The 21,011-nt window shown below is 36.3% G+C and overlaps 1 protein-coding gene across 2 annotated transcripts in view; it reads left to right on the forward strand.

Moving 5' to 3' along the window:
• Positions 1-4,143: 4,143 nt before the first annotated feature.
• znf185 (zinc finger protein 185 with LIM domain) overlaps positions 4,144-21,011 on the forward strand; it is a 53,145-nt gene continuing 36,277 nt past the window's right edge. Inside the window, exons 1-15 of one of the 2 annotated variants that reach the window (XM_067456828.1) lie at positions 4,144-4,332; positions 6,165-6,215; positions 6,463-6,583; positions 6,661-6,762; positions 9,855-9,887; positions 9,968-10,027; positions 10,425-10,472; positions 10,572-10,652; positions 10,733-10,813; positions 10,965-11,021; positions 12,352-12,414; positions 12,497-14,287; positions 14,431-14,490; positions 19,458-19,490; positions 19,852-19,929. In XM_067456828.1, the coding sequence (XP_067312929.1) occupies positions 6,206-6,215; positions 6,463-6,583; positions 6,661-6,762; positions 9,855-9,887; positions 9,968-10,027; positions 10,425-10,472; positions 10,572-10,652; positions 10,733-10,813; positions 10,965-11,021; positions 12,352-12,414; positions 12,497-14,287; positions 14,431-14,490; positions 19,458-19,490; positions 19,852-19,929 (2,618 nt within the window). In that variant the 5' untranslated portion in view covers positions 4,144-4,332; positions 6,165-6,205. Of the gene's footprint in view, positions 4,333-4,428; positions 4,721-6,164; positions 6,216-6,462; positions 6,584-6,660; positions 6,763-9,854; positions 9,888-9,967; positions 10,028-10,424; positions 10,473-10,571; positions 10,653-10,732; positions 10,814-10,964; positions 11,022-12,351; positions 12,415-12,496; positions 14,288-14,430; positions 14,491-19,457; positions 19,491-19,851; positions 19,930-21,011 lie in introns of those variants that run through there. The other variant, XM_067456827.1, reaches the window with a different exon arrangement.

A 21,011-nucleotide genomic window follows, 5' to 3' on the forward strand; every position in this document is an offset into this window, starting at 1 on the left:
ACTGAATGTGACGAGGCAAGAACCGTTTTTTTACATTTTTGACATATTAGACATAAAAACGAGTGAATGTGTGCATATTTCTAAATAAAATGTTATTTGCAAAGAGTATGCATTACCTCACAACTATATACACAGATCAGGCATAATGTTATAACAGGTGAAGTGAGTATCACTGATCTCTTCATCACGGCTCCTGTTAGTGGGTGGGATATATTAGGCAGCAAGTGAACATTTTGTCCTCAAAGTTGATGTGTTAGAAGCAGGAGAAATGGGCAAGCGTAAGGATTTGAGCGAGTTTGACAAGGGCCAGATTGTGATGGCTAGACGACTGGGTCAGAGCATCTCCAAAACTGCAGCTCTTGTGGGCTGTTCCCGGTCTGCAGTGGTCAGTATCTATCAAAAGTGCTCCAAGGAAGGAACAGTGGAGAACCGGCCACAGGGTCATGGGCGGCCAAGGCTCATTGATGCACGTGTGGCCCGTGTGGTCCGATCAAACAGACGAGCTACTGGAGCTCAAACTGCTCCAGAAGTTAATGCTGGTTCTGATAGAAAGCTGTCAGAATACACAGAGCAGCTCAGTTTGAGGCGTATGGGGCGGCATAGCCACTGACCAGTCAGGGTGACCATGCTGACCCCTGTCCCCGCCGAAAGCACCAACAGTGGCACGTGAGCATCAGAACTGGACCACGGAGCAATGGAAGAAGGTGGCCTGGTCTGATGAACACTTTCTTTTACATCAACTGGATGGCTAGGGAACACATGGCCCCAGGATGCACTATGGGAAGAAGGTTAGCTGGTGGAGGCAGTGTGATGCTTTGGACAAACCTTGGGTCCTCCATCCATGTGGATGTTACTTTGACGCGCTCCACCTACCTAAGCATTGCTGAGACCATGTGCATCCTTTCATGGAAACGATATTCTGGTGGCTGTGGATCTTCCAGTAGGATAATGCTCCTGACACAAAGCACAAATGGTTCAGGAATGGTTTGAGGTGTTGACTTGGCCTCTACATTCCCCAGATCTCAATCCAATCGAGCATCTGTGGGATGAGCGAACAAACAAGTCCGATCCACGAACGCCTCACCTCGGAACTTATAGGATTTAAAGGATCTGCTGCTAACATCTTGGTGCTGGATGCCACAGCACACCTTCAGGAGTCTAGAGGAGTCCATTCCTCAACTGGTCAGCAAAAGGGGGACCAACACAGTATAATGTCATAATGTTATGCCTGATCGCTGTAGTTCTGAAAGTGATTCCAACAATATTATTGCTCGGTGCCGTTATAGTTGTTCTGTGGACTCTGCTATTCTTTAATATATTAAACTAGACTATTTCTTTATCATTATAATTATTGTTAGTTCACACCAAAAATGTGATGTTCGAAAGGCTGTTAACAATGACCAAAGAATGTAATCATAGCAATGCATGATCAATCTTGTATGCGTTAGAGTAATTGTTGGATGAATAGATGCTACTACCTACTTAATTATATTCTCAGTACAATATCTCCCATCAACAGCTTCATTGAATATTCCTATTATTATTTCTTCACGCTAGCCATCCTCTAGAGATGCATATTATAACAGCAGAGTTTCATCAGGGATGCATATTTGTGATTCCTCCAGCGGGCGTTGGACGGGAGGTGGGGGTGTTGTTCGGATAGCTCACATTCCCCTCTCAGAGATATGAATCGCTATCACTGTGACTCACAGCGGTCGAACTGGTTCCTGTCCTGTAGAAGTAGGTGTAACCTGCTGTGAAACCGCAGCTGTGCTGAATGCTGATGTTCACAGGGGCGTGAGCGAGTGTGATGGTCATCGGGTTAGTGAGTATCCTAGAGACCGTACACACTTCATTAGCTTTGGCTCCTCATTTAGAGACGATGACTCAGGTGTTCACCTGCACTGAACTAGCTATCAGTGTCAAGTTTACGTAAGCAGTTGGTACACAGGCAGGCGTTACTCTCTTAAGTCTATGAGAGAGTTTCTTTAAATTCAAAATGAATTTAAATACAAATTCAATTGGATGTGTTTCAGGCAGATACAGATCTATTGATCACCTTTTTAATTCTCTTTACAATTATTTTAATTATCCTTGTTTTTAATTATTATTATTATTATTATTATTATTATTTCTCATACATATGCGATCACTATTGTAATTCATTTCTATGTAAAGCACTTTGAATTGACTTTAGATATGACGTGCTATATAAATAAACTTGCCTTGCCTATTAATTCATTAAAAAAAATGATGTTCTTACAAACAATGACCTAAATACAAAACATTTTGTTAATTGCATTTAATTATTTATTGTGGGGCATAAAGTTAAAAATGTACTGGTCTCATAAAAATCATAATAAAATAGGATTTTTATTTTATTTTTATATGTAGTTATGCAATTTTGTTTTAAAATATTTGCGTCCAAGTCTCAAGTCTACACAAGTGTTGTGTAACCTGTGTTGTTGTCATTTGACAAGACAGCCATAAAACACTGATAATTTTCTGAATGTCATTTCAGGTTCACAGGTAAAATACATGCCAGATTTATGTTCTGTTTTGAATCCTTTAGTTCCTGTTTCCCTGGTTTGTTTAGGTTTGGCTTCTTTGATTATCAATGAAATGGTTGTTTCTATGGCTGCTTATAATTTGCACCGGTCTGTCATTGTGTGTATATTTATGTATGTATGTATGTGTGTGTATGTGTATGTATGTGTGTATATTTATGTATGTATGTATGTATGTATGTGTGTGTATGTGTATATGTATGTATATATGTGTGTGTATATGTGTGTATATGTATGTATATATGTGTGTATGTATGTATGTATGTATGTATGTATGTATGTATGTATGTATGTATGTATGTGTATGTATATAATATATATATGTATGTATGTGTATGTATATAATATATATATATATATATATATATATATATATATATATATATATATATATATATATATATATATATATATATATATATATATATATATATATATATATATATATATATATATATATATATATATATATATATAATATATCACACACACATATACTGTTTCAGTCCAGTTCTTAGTGGTTTGATAGTTCTCCCATGTTTTGTTAGAATGGATGGATATCCACAGCAGAAATATCATATCTGATACTGAATCCCTGCCAGAAGATATCCGTATTCTCTGGTGTCCTAAACCATAAAAACCTGTCAACACAAAGTCCACTCAGCCTCCCAAATATCAATTTTTTAAAAATAACCTTAGTTGCGTATGTTCATCTGAATGTCGAACGGCTTCTCCTGACCAGTACAAAACCAACAATTGTTGTTATACCACAGCAAAACAGTGGAACATTTCTGCTTCATAACCTTGACCTGTGAATGGAGACGTTCTCTCATCTCGCACTAACTACACATTCATGAGACTAAACATCAGCAGCATGCATTGAGAGAGCAAGGAAACGAGTAAAATAATCATATCAAATAGAACCGCATCAAATGACAAATGAATAATAGAATAATGAAATTATACTGATGTTAATCTAATGATATGAAAAAATAACTTAAATGGCAACTATATAAATTACTAATGATGATAATTCAAGAAATTATTATAAATTAAATCGTATAAAAATCAAAGAAAATAAAACAACACAGATGTGAACACTTACACACACACACACACACACACACACACACACACACACACACACACACACACACACACACACACACACACACACACACACACACACACACACACACACACAGGCTATTGAGAATCCTTAGATCATTTTCAATAAAGACTAAACGAAAATGTCAAAAATGTTTGTTATGTTACTCCTCCTGCAGACCACATGTGACAATAACCTCAGGATTTGTTCAAAATACTTTGTAAAATAGGTTTGCAACACACTCATTAACTCCATACTTTTGGGAGCTTTTCTAGAATGTTCCCACAGGAATGCATTTCGGTCTTGATGTGACATCACTTCCACCAAGTTTGTCTCTAATGAAACACCAATAAAAACAATTCAACAAATAAAGGTGGGAGAGTGTCACCTCCCATAGCAGCCAAAACATGAAGTACACACACACACACACACACACACACACACACACACACATGCAGGTACACACCTATAGGTTTGGTTGGCTAGGCCTACCCGACTGGCTGGGCAGGTCCGTGTCCACGCCCGTACCTGTGAGCTGTCAGTGAACAGTGAACACCTCCCCTGAGTGTGTTTGTGTGTGTGTCACAGTCAGTCAGCTGAAATCACCTGCACTACTCAGTGCATCTCTCCAACTGCAGCTCAACTCATACTCATCAGGTAAGTCTTCAGTTCCTTTCCATTAAGCTCCACAAACTCTCCAATATGGGGTTGGTGAACCTTTGAGTGCTCTGAAGTATTGCAAGTTTGACATTATATAATCTTCTGTATCTGTACTGTGATTATATGGCGCAGTGAAAGTGTACCGTTGGCGGTTTCACACGGTCACAATCGCTTCTCAAACATGTTTCCTCTTGCTCAAGTCATATTGACTCATGAAGGTCGCTCTGTGCCACTATGGTGCAATGAGGATTGTTTGAGAGACTGGCTTTATGGACACACTGGGATGTGCATTTGGAAAACTAACCAAACATTGATGGACGCTAAGGGTGGTTGACTTTGAACTCAAAAATTTCTGATAATCTGTTATTCTGGAGTATCAAACTAGGTAAGGATATAACGTAAATAAATGTAATGTAAATATGAGCAGGTGTTTAGAGGTCGTGGTTGTCAGAGAGATGGTGTGTGTGTGTGTGTGTGTGTTGCCTGGATGGACAGGCTCATCTACATGGTTTAGAAAATAAACTCAGGAATTTTGCGTAATGTTTCCGTGTGACAGATCACTACATCCAAATAACTTGGTTAAATAAACAGATAATTATGATTTATGGACTTATATATAATGTCAGAAATGTGACATGTAACTGAAACTATTTGAGAGTGCCATTAACACTTGGCACTTACACTTCTCTGTGCTCTGTGCTGAATGGACTGAATCTGCCCGTTTCCTGGAGAATTTGCTGAATGAATTTTTTCAGTTCGTGGGAATTTCTCAAAGAAAAGTTGTGTATTGACACTCCCACAATGGGAATTTCTTTTTGCTATTGGAGGTTGTTTAATTTGCCAACAATTCACCTTAATAAATAGTGTGCCTATGTTATTTACAAAACATTCGGTGACCAATTCAATAATAATAGTTAATATCAATATACTTGTTTAATATACGCACACTACCATTCAAAAGTCTGGGCTCAGTTATGACATTTTAAAATCTTTGATGTTAAAATCGGAATTTATCATCTTCAGTGTCATGTTAAAATTCTTAAAGGGTTAGTTCACCCAAAAATGTAAATTCTGTCATGAATTCCTCACCCTCATGTTGTTGGACACCCATCAGACCTATTAGTGTTGAAATCCGATGGCTCAGAAAGGCCTTCATTGACACCAATGTCATTTCCTCTCTCAAGACCCATAAAGGCACTAAAGACGTCGTTACAAAGACCATCTCACTACAGCGGCTCGACAATCATTTTATGAAGCAATGAGAATAGTTTTTGTGCACAAAAAAACTAAATAACGACTTCTATTGATGGGCCGTATATCGTATAGTGATGGGCCGGTTTCAAAACACCGCTTTGAACCGTTATGAATCAGTATATCGAATCAGCGATTCATATCACCAAAGTCACGTAGATACGCTGATTCATAACGGTTTGAAGCAGTGTTTTGATATCAGCCATCACTATGTGCACAAAAACTTTTCTCGTCACTTCATAAAATGATTGTAGAGCCGCTGTAGTGAGATGGGCTTTGTAACGACGTCTTTAGTGCCTTTATGGGTCTTGAGAGAGGAAATGACATTATGGCCAATGAAGGCCTTTCTGAGCCATCGGATTTCAACACTAATATCTTCATCTGTGTGTGAATATGAACAGAGGTCGTACGGGTGTCTAACAACATGAGGGTGAGTAATTAATGACAGAATTGACATTTTTGGGTGAACTAATCCTTTAAATATTTATACATATATCTTTAAATTTCAGTTGCATTGTCAATGCATTTTATGTTTTACAAATGAAAAATGTCTCTTGTTCTGTCTTTCTAATGTCCAGGTGTCTTCTGAGGAAGGTTTTTCACTTGATTGCCACTTACCATGTCTAAAGGTAGGTTTCAGTGACCGTTGTTGAATCTCACACGAGTCAAACCATAAGTGTTTCTTAATAAGCCTCAGCTCTTAATTTATGGCATTCCACTCTCGCAACCAAAACAATAATGTTCTGCGTCACAGCATCAGATCCTGTCGTGCCACATGTCACACATTGCTTAAAACATTTTCAGCCATATTACTTTTTTTAAACTTTTGGCTTATTATAGTATTGTGATCTCTTTATATGTTTGTGTTGACTGCAGAGGCGGACAGACAGTCAGTCTTACGGACCACAAAGGTCCGCACCGCTCTGAAAGGAGATGGCAGCTGGATACAGAGACAGCAAGAAAATCAAAAGAGAGAGGAGGAGGAGGAGAAACCATGGTGAACAGAATTAACAAAGCATGTTAAAAGCTCAAAAAGTTCCCAAGACAATATTTCTAATTGCTTCTGCCTTATAGGGTCGCTGAGGTGCGAGCAACCCGCACCAATGGTGTGTTTGAAGAAACACCCGCTGATTCCTCACCCGTGGAATCACCCGCGCCCCAGCCCACATCTGACACGTAAGCATTGCTACTCTCCATTTACATACTCAATTAGCAGGCCAACGCGAAATACACGTGACCCTTGAGCTCAAAACAAGTCATTCGGTTCACGGGTATATTTGGGGCAGTAGCCAACAATACTTTGTATGGGTCAATTTTTCTTTTAGGCCAAAAGTCATTAGGATATTAAGGTCATGTTCCATGAAGATATTTTGTAAATTTCCTACCGTAAATATATCAAAAAGGTATTATTAGTAGTAATATGCATTGCTAAGGACTTCATTTGAAGAACTTTAAAGGAGATTTTTAGATTTTTTTGCTCCCTCAGATTCCATATTTTCAAATATTGTCCTAACAAACCACACATCAACGGAAAGCGCATTTATTAAGGATTTATGACGAATACGTCTCAATTTTAAAAAAAAGTACCCTTATGACTAGTTTTGTGGTTCAAGGGGCGTATTAAAGAAAGATCTTAACTTTAGATTTAGATCTTATCTGTTTGTTAACCATGGCAATTTCAATAGATACCACACTTAGTCGAAGGCTATTAGAGAATGACATTTCATAAATGCATAATCTTATCTTAACTATGGATAAGAAATGGGTATTACAGAAGCATCCTAACTCGACACAAAAAATAATCCTAAAAGCTGTCTTAACTTTAGGACAACCCCACTGGTGTCCGAACTTCAAACCTTTTTGAAATCCAGCGGTAAAAATTACAGTACAAAAATCATTTTTCGAGAGAGCGTTACATTAATTAATTATATAAGATGAAGAGGAGCGACATTTGATGGTGAAGACTTTGAGGACCCAGAGAATGTGCTGTACTTTGATGGAATTTTTTTTGTAAATAATTACAGACTCCCAGGACAAATGATTTTGCAGTTAGTTGACCAATTGCGGCCAACATTACAGAGGCCAATGAGCCGTCATGGAGCATTACCGGTCGTTCATCACTGGCATAAAGTTGCTTTGGCCCTGGATGTTCGATATCCGCAAATTTAAGGACCATCTCTTAAGTTACATACAGCATTGTACACCTACACATGCCTTGATACACACTTTACAGTTAGTTTTGATACTGTAAGACAGTCATTCCATTCAAATGCTATTGAAGTTAGAAATGTGTAACTTATACCAATGTGGTATGTTACTTTGGAGACGGTCCCTACATTTGTGATCATTGAAACAATTTCTTTTTCTTTTTTTTTTTGCAAAAGATTTATAAAACAGGCTTTTTCTTTTTAACAGAGCTTATCAAAATATAAATTTCTGCCGCACTGAAATTGAAAGCACACCGTTGTTTCTCCATTTTGATTTTAGGTTTACCTCAGTACATAGACCCAGAATCAGTTTGCGAGTCATTGATTGCTTGGTAACAGACCTGACAGTTGATTACCGAACTCGATTGAGCGGTTTAAAATTTCCTAACTATAGATAAGATGAGATTTTGCAAGATAGGATAAGAATCCTAAATCAAGTTAAGATTTGCTTCTGTAATACGAAATTTTGAAAAATCCTAAATGAACTTATCATATCTTAAGATAAGACCTAAGATAGAAAGTTTCAGTAATACGCCCCCAGGGTCACAAATGTGGAAAACGTCAGTACCATTTTGAATCCTTTTCAGGTTTTGCTATAAGAGCATTGCAGTAGTCCGTTGTAGAGATAAAATGAGTTGTGTGGTCTATAAAGTTTGTCAACTGGTCACACACTTTCCCCGAGCTCCTGGGAGACCATGATGAGTATAAACATTGATGTGTTAAGGTGATAGGTTCCATCTATGTTGTGCATTTCATGTGGAACGGGCCCATTACCAACCCTGAGGTAATGGAGCAGTTAGCAGGGTTTCTGTGGGTCTTTAAAAGGCTTCTACAATGTAAGTTGGAGCAGAAGGTCTTAAATTTAATTTCATGGGATTAAATTAGGACCCTATGATTTCCGCAGTGTGGCAAACGGGTACAGAATCGCAGAATCCTTTCATAAAAATGAAATTTACTGTAAAATGTGGAATGTCATAGAATTTGTCAACTTTTAGATGAATAAATCAAAAGTTGGACGGGTCAGTCACTTAAAGGGACAATTTATTTACAAAATGTTTAATTCTGTCATCATTTACTCAACCTCATGTGAGTAAATAGTTCACCCAAAAAAGGAAAACCCAGAATTTGGTCAAAATAAAACATTTCATAGGGTCATAATAAATATTATCATTATTTTAATAAATTACTTTAAAATTGCATGTTTAATGATTTTTATTAATTATACATGCTTTTTGAGTAATGAAAAAAATTATAAAAATGTAATTAATTAAAATTCAAAATTAAATTGCACGCACTACAATAAATAAATATCTAAGATACACTTTTACTTACTATGCAAAATTAAGAAATTGAACAAATTAAAGTGTTAAAACGAGCAAAAATCTGTCCATTTCTGAAGCCATTGGCAGATATTTGTTCATGTTTTAAGCATAAAATAACTTTCACAAGATTTATTATCTTATATTGCTTCTCAAGTAAATGTGTCTTGATTTAAGAATCTTCTAATGGAGATCTGTTGGAAATTGTGTCCTCAAACTTTGAAGTGTCACTAATACAAATCATTGTGTGCTTTGTGTTCCCTTCATTTTATTCCTTACATTTTCTTTAATTGGTCTTGAAAGGTCTTAAAGTCTTAAAAATGGCTCTCAAGTTTACCTTTTTAAAACCTGCAGAAACACTGAGTTAGTCGACAACAAGATACCATTAAGAATCAATCTGTGAAGTAAAACTCACACTAGCAGAGTGCAGTTCTCTGAACAATGAGGTGAATTACTGTGTCAAAGGCTATAGACGATATATATTTTGAGGACGCTCTTGCCAACCGCAGGGCTTTGTTGACTGATCGCAGTGTTTCTATTGAATGTCTGCTTTTGAAGCCTGGTTGATAATTGTCTAGCTGGTTGTTATGAGAAGAAAGGACAAAAATTGTGACTAAAAAAATAGTGTAAGGTTATGTGCTTTTTAAGCATTTGGAATATGGCTTGTAGAACATCTGTAATTATTTTACACTCAAATTTGTCTGTGTACATGTTAAAAATGTAAATATTTTAATTTTCACAGACCAAAAGCATCTCCATCTGGATACATAATCAGGTAATGAGGATATTCAAGTGATTTTGGATAGCATTGCCTGTTTATTGCTTTCCCTCATGTGTGATAGTTTACTTTTACAGAGGGGTATTCAGAAAAACCGAGTCCAAGCCAACATCCACTACATCCACCAATGGATTTGCGTAAGCATTCGATTTTCATTCAGTGTCAGGACATCATAAAATTCAGTAACACTTTATTTTTGGGTTCAATTCTCATTATTAGCATGCATATCACTAGGATATTGGCTGTTAATTAGGACTTATAAAGCACATATGAATGCCTTATTCTACATGCCTTAAACCTACCAATACCTAAACTTAAACGCTACAAAAACTACCTTACTAATAACTAATAAAAAAGTAGTAAACTAGGAGTTGATTGAGGCAGTCATAAATAATAGTGTGGATGTGTTCCCCATACTAAAGTGGTACCAACATATATTCTATTAAATTAATATAGATGTAATTTATTTGCTAATATAAGATTTGATCTGGTAAATCAAATGTAATTGTATGCTATCTGTTTCTCCTCCCTTAGCGGAATAAATAGCTTCACCAAAAAGCCATCTGATAATTACAAGAAAATGTAAGTGAGCCTCAAGCGTGTGGGTCACACACATAAAGCGTTTGAGCTCATTTTAGAACATCTTAATTAAATGTATTTCCATTAATCTTCATTTCTCAGAGCCCCACACACAATTCGGTCCAGCAGTGAGAAGACGGTGCTCTCGGAACCAACACTGGATCCAGAGGAAATGGATAAGAGGTGAGAGACCACAATACAGGCTGAATAATCCTTGTTTCTCTTCATAAAATAACCTTTCTGTTGTATGTGTGTGTGTGTAGGACAGAGGCCGCCACCAGTGTGCTGAGAAGTTCGGCAGCAAATCGCCGTTCATACGTAATGTCTGCTGCAAAGAAATATGGGTATGGTTCTTTTGAAATATGTAAAATACTAAAATGTACCATGGTAATACCATGATACTATGCACTTTAGGTTCTTTTTCTGAAAAAGTAGATATTACTAGATGAAAAGTCCCATCCCTCACTGCACAATGTTCACATCTACTATTTCCAGATCTACAGAAAAATCAGACAACCCTGATGAGATGAGTGCATCCTTTGTTGCCAAAAGGTACATGGAAAATTTCTGGTTTGAACGAGACAAACTGATTAAAGTAAATGGGGTTGAAGGAGGTGATGTGGCACTGCTGATATGGCAGATTTAGTGTGTATGTATACACCGATCAGGCATAACATTATGACAGGTGAAGTGAATAACACTGATGATCTCTTACTCATGGCTCCTGTTAGTGGGTAGGATATATTAGGCAGCAAGTGAACATTTTTTCCTCAAAGTTGATGTGTTAGAAGCAGGAAAAATGGGCAAGCGTAAGGATTTGAACAAGTTTTACAAGGGCCAAATTGTGATGGCTAGACGACTGGGTCATAGCATCTCCAAAACTGCCGCTTTTGTGAGCTGTTCCCGGTCGGCAGTGGTCAGGATCTGTCAAAAGTGCTCCAAGGAATGAACAGTGGAGAACCGGCCACAGGGTCATTGATGCACGTGGGGAGCGAAGGCCGTCCCTTGTGGTCCGATCAACAAGACGAGCTACTGGAGCTCAAATTGGTCAAGAAGTTAATGCTGGTTCTGATAGAAATATGTCAGAATACACAGAGCATCTCAGTTTGTTGCATATGGGGTGGCATAGCCTCTGACCAGTCAGGTGCCCATGCTGACCCCTGTCCACCACCGAAAGCACCAACAGTGGCACATGAGCGTCAGAACTGGACCATGGAGCAATGAAAGAAGGTAGCCTGATTACCTGGGGAACACATGACACCAGGATACACTATGGGAAGAAGGCGAGCCGTAGGAGGCAGTGTGATGCTTTGGGCAATGTTCTGCTGGGAAACCTTGGTTCCTTCCATCCATGTGGATGTTACTTTGACACGTATTACCTACCTAAGCACTGTTGCAGACCATGTTCACCCTTTCATGGAAACAGTATTGCCTGGTGGCTGTGGCTCTTCCAGCAGGATAATGCTCCTGACACAAAGCACAAATGCATCAGGAATGGTTTGAGGAGCACAACAGCGAGTTGCGGTGTTGACTTGGCCTCCAAATCCAATCGAGCATCTGTGGGATGTGCTAAACAAAGAAGTCCGATCCATGGAGACCCCACCTCGCAGCTTACAGGACTTAAAGAATCTGCTGCTAACATCTTGGTGCCAGATACCACAGCACACCTTCAGGGGTCTAGTGGAGTCCATGCCTCACGTCAGGGCTGTTCTGGCTGCAAAAGCGGGACCAACACAATATTAGGACTATATTAAGTCATACGGTTATGCCTTATCGGTGTATGTTTCTATTAATACAAATAAGTGCAATAAGTGTCCCAACCCTATATTTTATTACTATAACTCTCATCCTCATTCCTTGTGCATATGTGTGGTTTTTGTAGGGTTGTTATCAATGATGATGATGATGACACAACAGCATCTGTTCAATCTGTGCCTAAGCAAAGGTAGCCTGCACAACATCTGTCAGTTATACAACTTCAGACTCTTCTATTTCTTGTCTTAATTGCTATTTTACTGTATTTACAGTGTTAAGTCCAGCATCACTCCTGCACCAGTGGTTAAGGAGTTCAAGCCAGCAGCACCAGACACTAAATCTGAACCTAAGATGCTTAGTACAGAGCCTAAAACTACACCGGCCCCTAAATCAGCACTTGAAACAAAAACAGCTTCTGAGCCTAAGCCAGTGACTGAAACTAAACCTACGACACAAACTAAGATAACAGCTGAAGCTAAACCCACATCAGCGCTGCAAAACACAACACAGCCTAAAACAGCATCTGAACCTGCAACAGTAAATAAAACTGTCACTGAGCCTAAACCAGCCATTGAAACTAAACCAGTTGAAATTAAACAAGCAACAACAACTGAGCCTAAACTAGTGACTGAAACAAAACCTACAACACAAACTAAAACAGTCACTGAAACTAAACCAGCAGCTGAAACTAAACCAGTTGAAATTAAACCAACAATTGAAACTAAACCAGCAGCTGAAACTAAACCAGTTGAAATTAAACCTGCAACAACCACTGATCCTAAACTAGTGACTGAAACAAAACCTACAAAACAAACTAAAACAGTCACTGAAACTAAACCAGTTGAAATTAAACCAACAACTGAAACTAAGCCAGTTGAAATTAAACCAACAACAACGGAAACTAAACCAGTTGAAATTAAACCAACAACAACAACTGAAACTAAACCAGCAGCTGAAACTAAACCTACCACACAACTTGCATCAGGATCTGAAACTAAACTTACAGTAAAAACTACCACAGTAACTGAACCTAAACCCATACCTGAAACCAAACCAGTTGAAATTAAACCAACTACAACAACTGAGCCTAAACTGGTGACTGAAACAAAAACTACAACACAAGCTAAAACAGTCAACGAATCTAAACTAGCTGAAACTAAACCAGTTGAAATTAAACCAACAACTACAACTGAAACTAAACTTACAGCAAAAACTACAACAGTGATTGAACCTAAACCCATACCTGAAATTAAACCAGTGGCTGAAACTAAACCTATACCAGTGGCTGAAACTATACCTACAGCACAAACTAAATCCATAACTGAAACTAAACCCACACCTGATCCTAAACTAGTGGCTGAAACTAAACCTACAGCACAACTTTCAACAGTATCTGAAACTAAACTGGTTGCTGAAACTAAACCTACAGCACAAACTACGACAGTCACTGAAACTAAACCAGTTGAATCTAAATCTACCACAAAAACTATGACCACAACTGAAATTAAACCAGTGCTTGAAACAACTAAACCAACAATTCAACCTGCAACATCAACTGATCTTAAACCCACAACAGAACTTAAACCAGTTGAAACTAAACCTACAACAACAATCGAGCCTAAACCTACAACTGTAACTAAAACAGCAACTGATCCCAAACCAGCAGCTGAAACTAAACCCACAACAACAACTAAAACAGCAACTGATCTTAAACCCACAACAGAACTTAAACCAGTTGAAACTAAACCTACAACAACAATCGAGCCTAAACCTACAACAGTAACTAAAACAGCAACTGATCCCAAACCAGCAGCTGAAACTAAACCCACAACAACAACTAAAACAGCAACTGATCCTAAACCCACAACAGAACCTAAACCAGTTGAACCTAAACCAGTTGAAACTAAACCCACAATAACAGCCGAGCCTAAACCTCCAACTGTAACTAAAACAGCAACTGATCCCAAACCAGCAGCTGAAACTAAACCCACATCAGAGCCTAAACCAGTAACGGAAACAAAACCAGCATCTAAATCCAAGCCTGAGCCGGTTTCAGAGAAAAGGTTTGCTCTATTAATTTTCATATTTAACTGAAACTTTAATCATTGCATATCTAATGTTAAATATATACCCTATATACACTGAAAACATTAAGCACTGCATTCTCTTCATGCCTTTTCTTGTTTTGTTTTTAATCCCTTTGCAGTGCAAAAAGCTTGATTGAGCTGTCTGACACCCTGATATCCTTCAACACGGAGCCTGCCAGGTACAAGATGATCTGATTAATACATAATAGCCCTGCCATATAAAGATTACGCTCATTAATCTCAGTGTCATTCATGTGTAAAGGGCTGTCATACACCATGCAGTTTTAATGACTTCAGAGCAGAGCGGATATTGTTGCTGGTTATCTGACCTCACTGTCATCCCATTTTATTGCAGTTTGATAGTACAGTGCAGTCAGATATGGTATATGAATATGGATACACTGTCCTTAAGCAGCTTCAGGAATATACATTTAGAAGTATTATTCATGCGCACAAATTAACATATTCAAAGAAAATAGGCTTGGGTTTGTACAGCTATACTACAAACAATAGTCTCGTTGTTATGCGTTATATGATTTATTTTGTTAAGGAAAGGTGTACTCAACCAAAAATGAAAGTTCAGTCATTATTTACTCACCCTAAAGCTGAATGACCTTCTTTCTGTTTCGATACACAAAAGCAGAGCTTATTTATTTATAAAATGCCCTGCTTGTGCGTATTTATACATGTGACCCTCTTTTCAAGCTTTACTAAAGGGTGTAAAGGTATCATAAAACTTGTGCTTATTATTTCAAGTGTTCTGAAGACGATTTGCCAAAAAACTATCTGAAATATAGTTTATTATTTAGCAAAAATCCTAAATAATATGACAGAATGATATTATATGTAAAAAAAAAAAAGAATGGTCAGTTCTTATATGGGATGTCCTGTACTACAGCTCTGGAAAAAATTAAGAGACCCCTTAACATTGAGAAATAGCCCTAGAATTAATAATTTAATTAACCTTGCTTTAGTGAAATAATAAGAGTTCAATACATGGACATCACATACTGTGAGTCTCAAACACCATTGCCTCCTACTTCTTATGTAAATCTTGTGAATCCAAAAAAAAAAGTGCTTCCCAACATAAACACAACCGTGGGGGATCCTTTATATGCACGCCCCCAACATTTGCATCTGTCCAAACATGTTCATTGTCAGGCGAAAATGACGGAGCGAATCATCAGGTAAACAAGCTGCTCGCATGGACACACTTCATGTTCCAGGCTGTGCAGGAGACGAGAGTACCCTTCCCACAGATAAAAAATCTCAACAGTCATGGTTGATGTTTATAATCTGATACCACAACAATTTAATTCAAGATCGTTCGTTTGTTCGGCCCATTTCAAGCAAGATTCGCTTAGCTTTCTTTAACTGAAGAAAGTGTCAATGCAACTGTATTCCTGCAAGCAGTAAGTAGCGATTTTATCCACTTATTGACTGTTTAAACAATTTCTGATTAAATAGAATGTTTCTTAGAGAGACAGCATTGTCATTTTAAGATGCTTACAGTAACAATAGGAAACTCCAATTACCATACAAAACTAAATAGTGTGTCTAATGACAAAGGGTAATATTATTTTGTATTACAAAATTCAACCGTAGATACTTTGCTTAGAGATCGTTCACTCGATCCTTCTAGCAAACGTCAGCTTTTCCACCATATTAGTTAAAACGATAGTCATTTGACAAGGCTATTCATTCAAAATATAAGTTATAAATGTATATTTTTGGGAACTGAAGTATGGTGTTTCCTATGATGTTTTTGCCTATTTGTATTTCAGATTAGGTTACATCACAGTCACTGCGTAACATTAGCCTACATTGTGACTAACGTCATATAAACATGCAATATCATTGATGAAAAAAGACAAGTCTAAAATGTAGGCTGAATGACACTAAGCAGAACATCTCAAATGGAGATTGATAAAATGCAGATTACTTGTTTATTGGTCTTTTCAGATCAGCGTGCGCGCGCGAGAGAGAGCTCGCGTGCATATGGTTGCCAGATCGGACATGTTTAGGCAAAACACCGGATAGAATACGGGTTTCTTTTCACAGAAAAGCTCTGTTTGGGGGATTTAATTACTGAAATCTGGCAACCGCACGAACGCGAGCTCGTGCGCGGATGATCTGAAAAAAGTGTCATTCAGTCAGTCTGTGTTCTGTCAGGACGGTCAGGACTCACGAGCCAGCTGCTGTGAGCTGCTGAAATAAGCCAATCAGAGCAGAGCTCGACATTAATATTCATGACCCTTCCAAATAGGGCAAAAACAGAGCATTACATCCTAGGGACAATTTATAGGGTTGTAAATGGACCTGTAAAACTGTATCTGGGCAATTTTTGCCCTTAAATAAGCCACATACACTCTATGTAGATATCAAAGAACAATTTAACATATCGTTTCAAATCATTCTAGGGCACCTTTTAGTGGTCTCTTAATTTTTTCCAGAGGTGTATGTGCACACCTCATATGAAACTATTTTACTGCAGCGTTTTGGATATCTGGGAACACTATATTGACAAAAGTTTTGGGACACCCCTCAAAATCATTGAATTCATTTTTTCAATCACTTCTAGCCCACAAATGTATAAATCACGCACTATGCATGCAGATGCTTCTACACACATTTGTGAAAGAACGGGTCGCTCTCAGGAGCTCCGTGAACTCGAGCGTGGTACCGTGATAGGTTGCCACCTGATGCAATGAGTCCATTCTTCATAAATCATATTGTGAATTTCCCTTTTTTTGTAATTTTTGTAATTTTTCCTCAAAAAAATTATATCAATATACTTTCCCAAAAAATATTTTGATTTCCAAAAGAATGATTCCCCCATTTTTTTTATTTTCCACCCCAAAAAATAATATTACTTGTTTTTTTCCCAAAAAAACATATTTTGATTTTCAAAAAATATATAGTATTTGATTTTCCCAAAAAAATATATATATTTTTTTTTAATTTAATCTTATTTTGACCCCCCCCCCCCCAAAAAAAAAAACCAAACAAACATATTACTTTGTTTTCCCCAAAAAAATCATATTTTGTTTTGATTTCCCCCACCAAAAAATAATTTTGATCCCCCCAAAAAATATTACTTGATTTTCCCCAAAAAACATATTTTGACCCCCCCCCAAAAAGAAAATTGACCCCCCCCCAAAAAAAAATCATTACTTGATTTCCCCCCCAAAAAAATCATTACTTGATTTTCTCAAAAAAGTCATATTTTGACACCCCCCCCAAAAATCATATATTGACTTTCCAAAAAATAATTATATGATTTTCCAAAAATAAAAAAAAATCTTATTTTGATTTTCCAAAAAATCCCCCCCCCCAAACAAAATCATATTACTTGATTTTCCAAACAAAAAAATCACATTACTTGATTTTCCCAACAAAAAAAACAGTTTGATTCACATTATTTTGATTCCCCCGCCAAAAACATCATTACTTGATTTTCCCAAAAACCATTTTGATTTTCGAAAAAACCCCATCTTATTTTGATTTCCCCATCAAAAACATCATTACTTGATATTCCAAACAAAAAAATCACATTACTTGATTTTCCCCCAAAAAAAATATTTTGCCCCCCCCCAAAAAATCATTACTTGATTTTCTCAAAAAAGTCATATTTTGACACCCCTCAAAAAATGATATATTGACTTTTCAAAAAATCATTATATGATTTTCCAAAAATAAAAAAAATTCTTATTTTGATTTTCCAAAAAATCCCCCCCAAACAAAATCATATTACTTGATTTTCCAAACAAAAAAATCACATTACTTGATTTTCCCAACAAAAAAAAACAGTTTGATTCACATTATTTTGATTCCCCCGCCAAAAACATCATTACTTGATTTTCCAAAAAAAAAAATCATTACTTGATTTTCCCAAAAACCATTTTGATTTTCGAAAAAAACCCATCTTATTTTGATTTCCCCATCAAAAACATCATTACTTGATATTCCAAACAAAAAAATCACATTACTTGATTTTCCCAAAAAATTAATATTTTGTCCCCCCCCCCCAAAAAAAATCATTACTTGATTTTCCCCAAAACCATTTTGATTTTCGAAAAAAACCCATCTTATTTTGATTTCCCCATCAAAAACATCATTACTTGATATTCCAAACAAAAAAATCACACTACTTGATTTTCCCAAAAAAAAAAATATTTTGCCCCCCCCAAAAAAAATCATTACTTGATTTTCTCAAAAAAGTCATATTTTGACACCCCTCAAAAAATGATATATTGACTTTTCAAAAAATAATTATATGATTTTCCAAAAATAAAAAAAATTCTTATTTTGATTTTCCTAAAAATCCCCCCCAAACAAAAAATAAATATTACTATAATATTAATAATATTACTTGATTTTCCAAACAAAAAAATCACATTACTTGATTTTCCCAACAAAAAAAACAGTTTGATTCACATTATTTTGATTCCCCCGCCAAAAACATCATTACTTAATATCTAAACAAAAAAAAAAAATCATTACTTGATTTTCCCAAAAACCATTTTGATTTTCGAAAAAAAACCCCATCTTATTTTGATTTCCCATCAAAAACATCATTACTTGATTTTCCAAACAAAAAAAGTCACATTACTTGATTTTCCCCCCAAAAAATATATTTTGCCCCCCCAAAAAAATCATTACTTGATTTTCCCAAAAAACATTTTGATTTTCGAAAAAAAAAAACATCTTATTTTGATTTCCCCATCAAAAATATCATGATACTTGTTTTTCCAAACAAAAACATCCTATTTTGTTGTCCCCCCCCCCAATTTTTTTTTTGATTCCCCCCCAAAAATAAGATTTTTTCGTAGAAAATAAAAAAGATTATTTTTTTAATCTGAAAGGGAAAGTATATTCCTACACCAAACACAAACGTTGAATCTTTTGCCCAATGTAGATGGTCCTTTGCCCCCCCCCACACACACACACCAAATTTATTGTATCAGAGTTGAACTCGTAATTCACTAATATTTGCCGGACATGTTATAATGATGTAACAATAAGACTTTAAAGAGCATTTCCAAATGAGCTGTTGTGTTAGACCACAAGAGGACACAAGAGCTCTGTCTGAGGCTTCAGTGGCCAGAAGGGAGATTCTCACTCTCTTTATTTCTTGTTCTTGCAGTTCTGGCCAGAGGGATCTGCTCCTAGACAACAGGTGAGAATGACTATGCATTTATCATTATTGTTCACATTTATAAAGGTGGCATAGAGATGTATTTTTACAGATGTCCACGTGAAAAACAATTCCGTCCAAAAAGGTCTTAAGTGACACTTTTTAAACTGATAATTTGATCAATATTTGCTGGAATACCAGCTTTTCTTTTTTTTTAATAAAATCAACGCAGTTCACAACCGTGAGCACATGGTTAGTACTGTCAAATGAAACTGTCAACCCTGTTATCTTACTAAATCTTCTATAGTATATTAAAATGTATTTGTTTAGCTTGAGATGGCATAATGCAGTTTATTAACATAAACACATTAGTGGCTGAATGATCTTGATGTTTCTCCTCCAGTCCTCTGCCTCAGACGGAGAAAACACAACACAGTCTGGACTTGCTGTCAGACGATCTCATTCCCTTCGACACCTCCAGGTGATTCTTCTGCTCATCTCACATGTTCTGCAGGAGTTTTGAGGAATGCATGTGCGATATAGATAAGACAGTTAATAATGCAGAAGTAACGAACAGTGCGAAAACCTATAGGTAACACTTTATTTTATATTTAATTTAAGGTGACAGTTATATGTTACTACATATACTTACTATAGCAATAACATTAAATTATGCTTAATAATAAGCAACTAACCCTTACCATATCTCTATAGTAAGTACATGGTTCATTATTATTACTCAGATCTTGAGGTAATACTACGTCACCTTAAAATAAAGTGTAACCAAACTATATATAAAAGCACTGACTACAGTTATAGCCGGAAAACCCAGACTGTGGATCTGATTAGGTACAGCTTTCTTTCTTTCTGACAATTTACATGGATATCATTGTTTTTTTAAAAGCATGCATCCACAAGTGTATCCCTTATGTGCAGTAAAATCTGAATCTACTTTTAGCTTCTGTTTACAATATTTGATGAGCTCTATCCCTTTAGGTAATAATGATAGTTAAGTACTGAATATTAAGTACAAATATTCCATGTAATCTCTTGATGTACCTATAATTTAAAAAAACTGTGAGTATGATAACTAGGCAGTGGTAATTGTAAGGCCACCTCTGTTGAATAATGAAAACTATTAAAACCTTAACTATGATATACCGTAAGGCACAGATTCGCCAACATTTAAACCGTATGTGATGTTTTGGTCCACTATGGGGAGCTGTTGGGAATAAATTTGGCAACAACTTTCTCTGTGTTTTAGAAAATGGAGTGTTTTTTGGTGACAAATCATATTTTGACACAGATTTTGGGAAATTGCTTTCAAAAACTCAACAATACAGTGGGCAAATTCACGACCCTCTTGTTATGTTCTGAATTAAACTGCTGTAGAAATGTCAGATTAAAAATGTTTTTTTTGGTTGCATAAATCTATGAATCAATCTCAATATATATATATATATATATATATATATATATATATATATATATATATATATATATATATATATATATATATATATATATATATATATATATATATATATATATATATATATATAT

The sequence above is a fragment of the Pseudorasbora parva genome, chromosome 11 (assembly GCF_024679245.1).
Source record: "Pseudorasbora parva isolate DD20220531a chromosome 11, ASM2467924v1, whole genome shotgun sequence".
Taxonomy (NCBI): domain Eukaryota; kingdom Metazoa; phylum Chordata; class Actinopteri; order Cypriniformes; family Gobionidae; genus Pseudorasbora; species Pseudorasbora parva.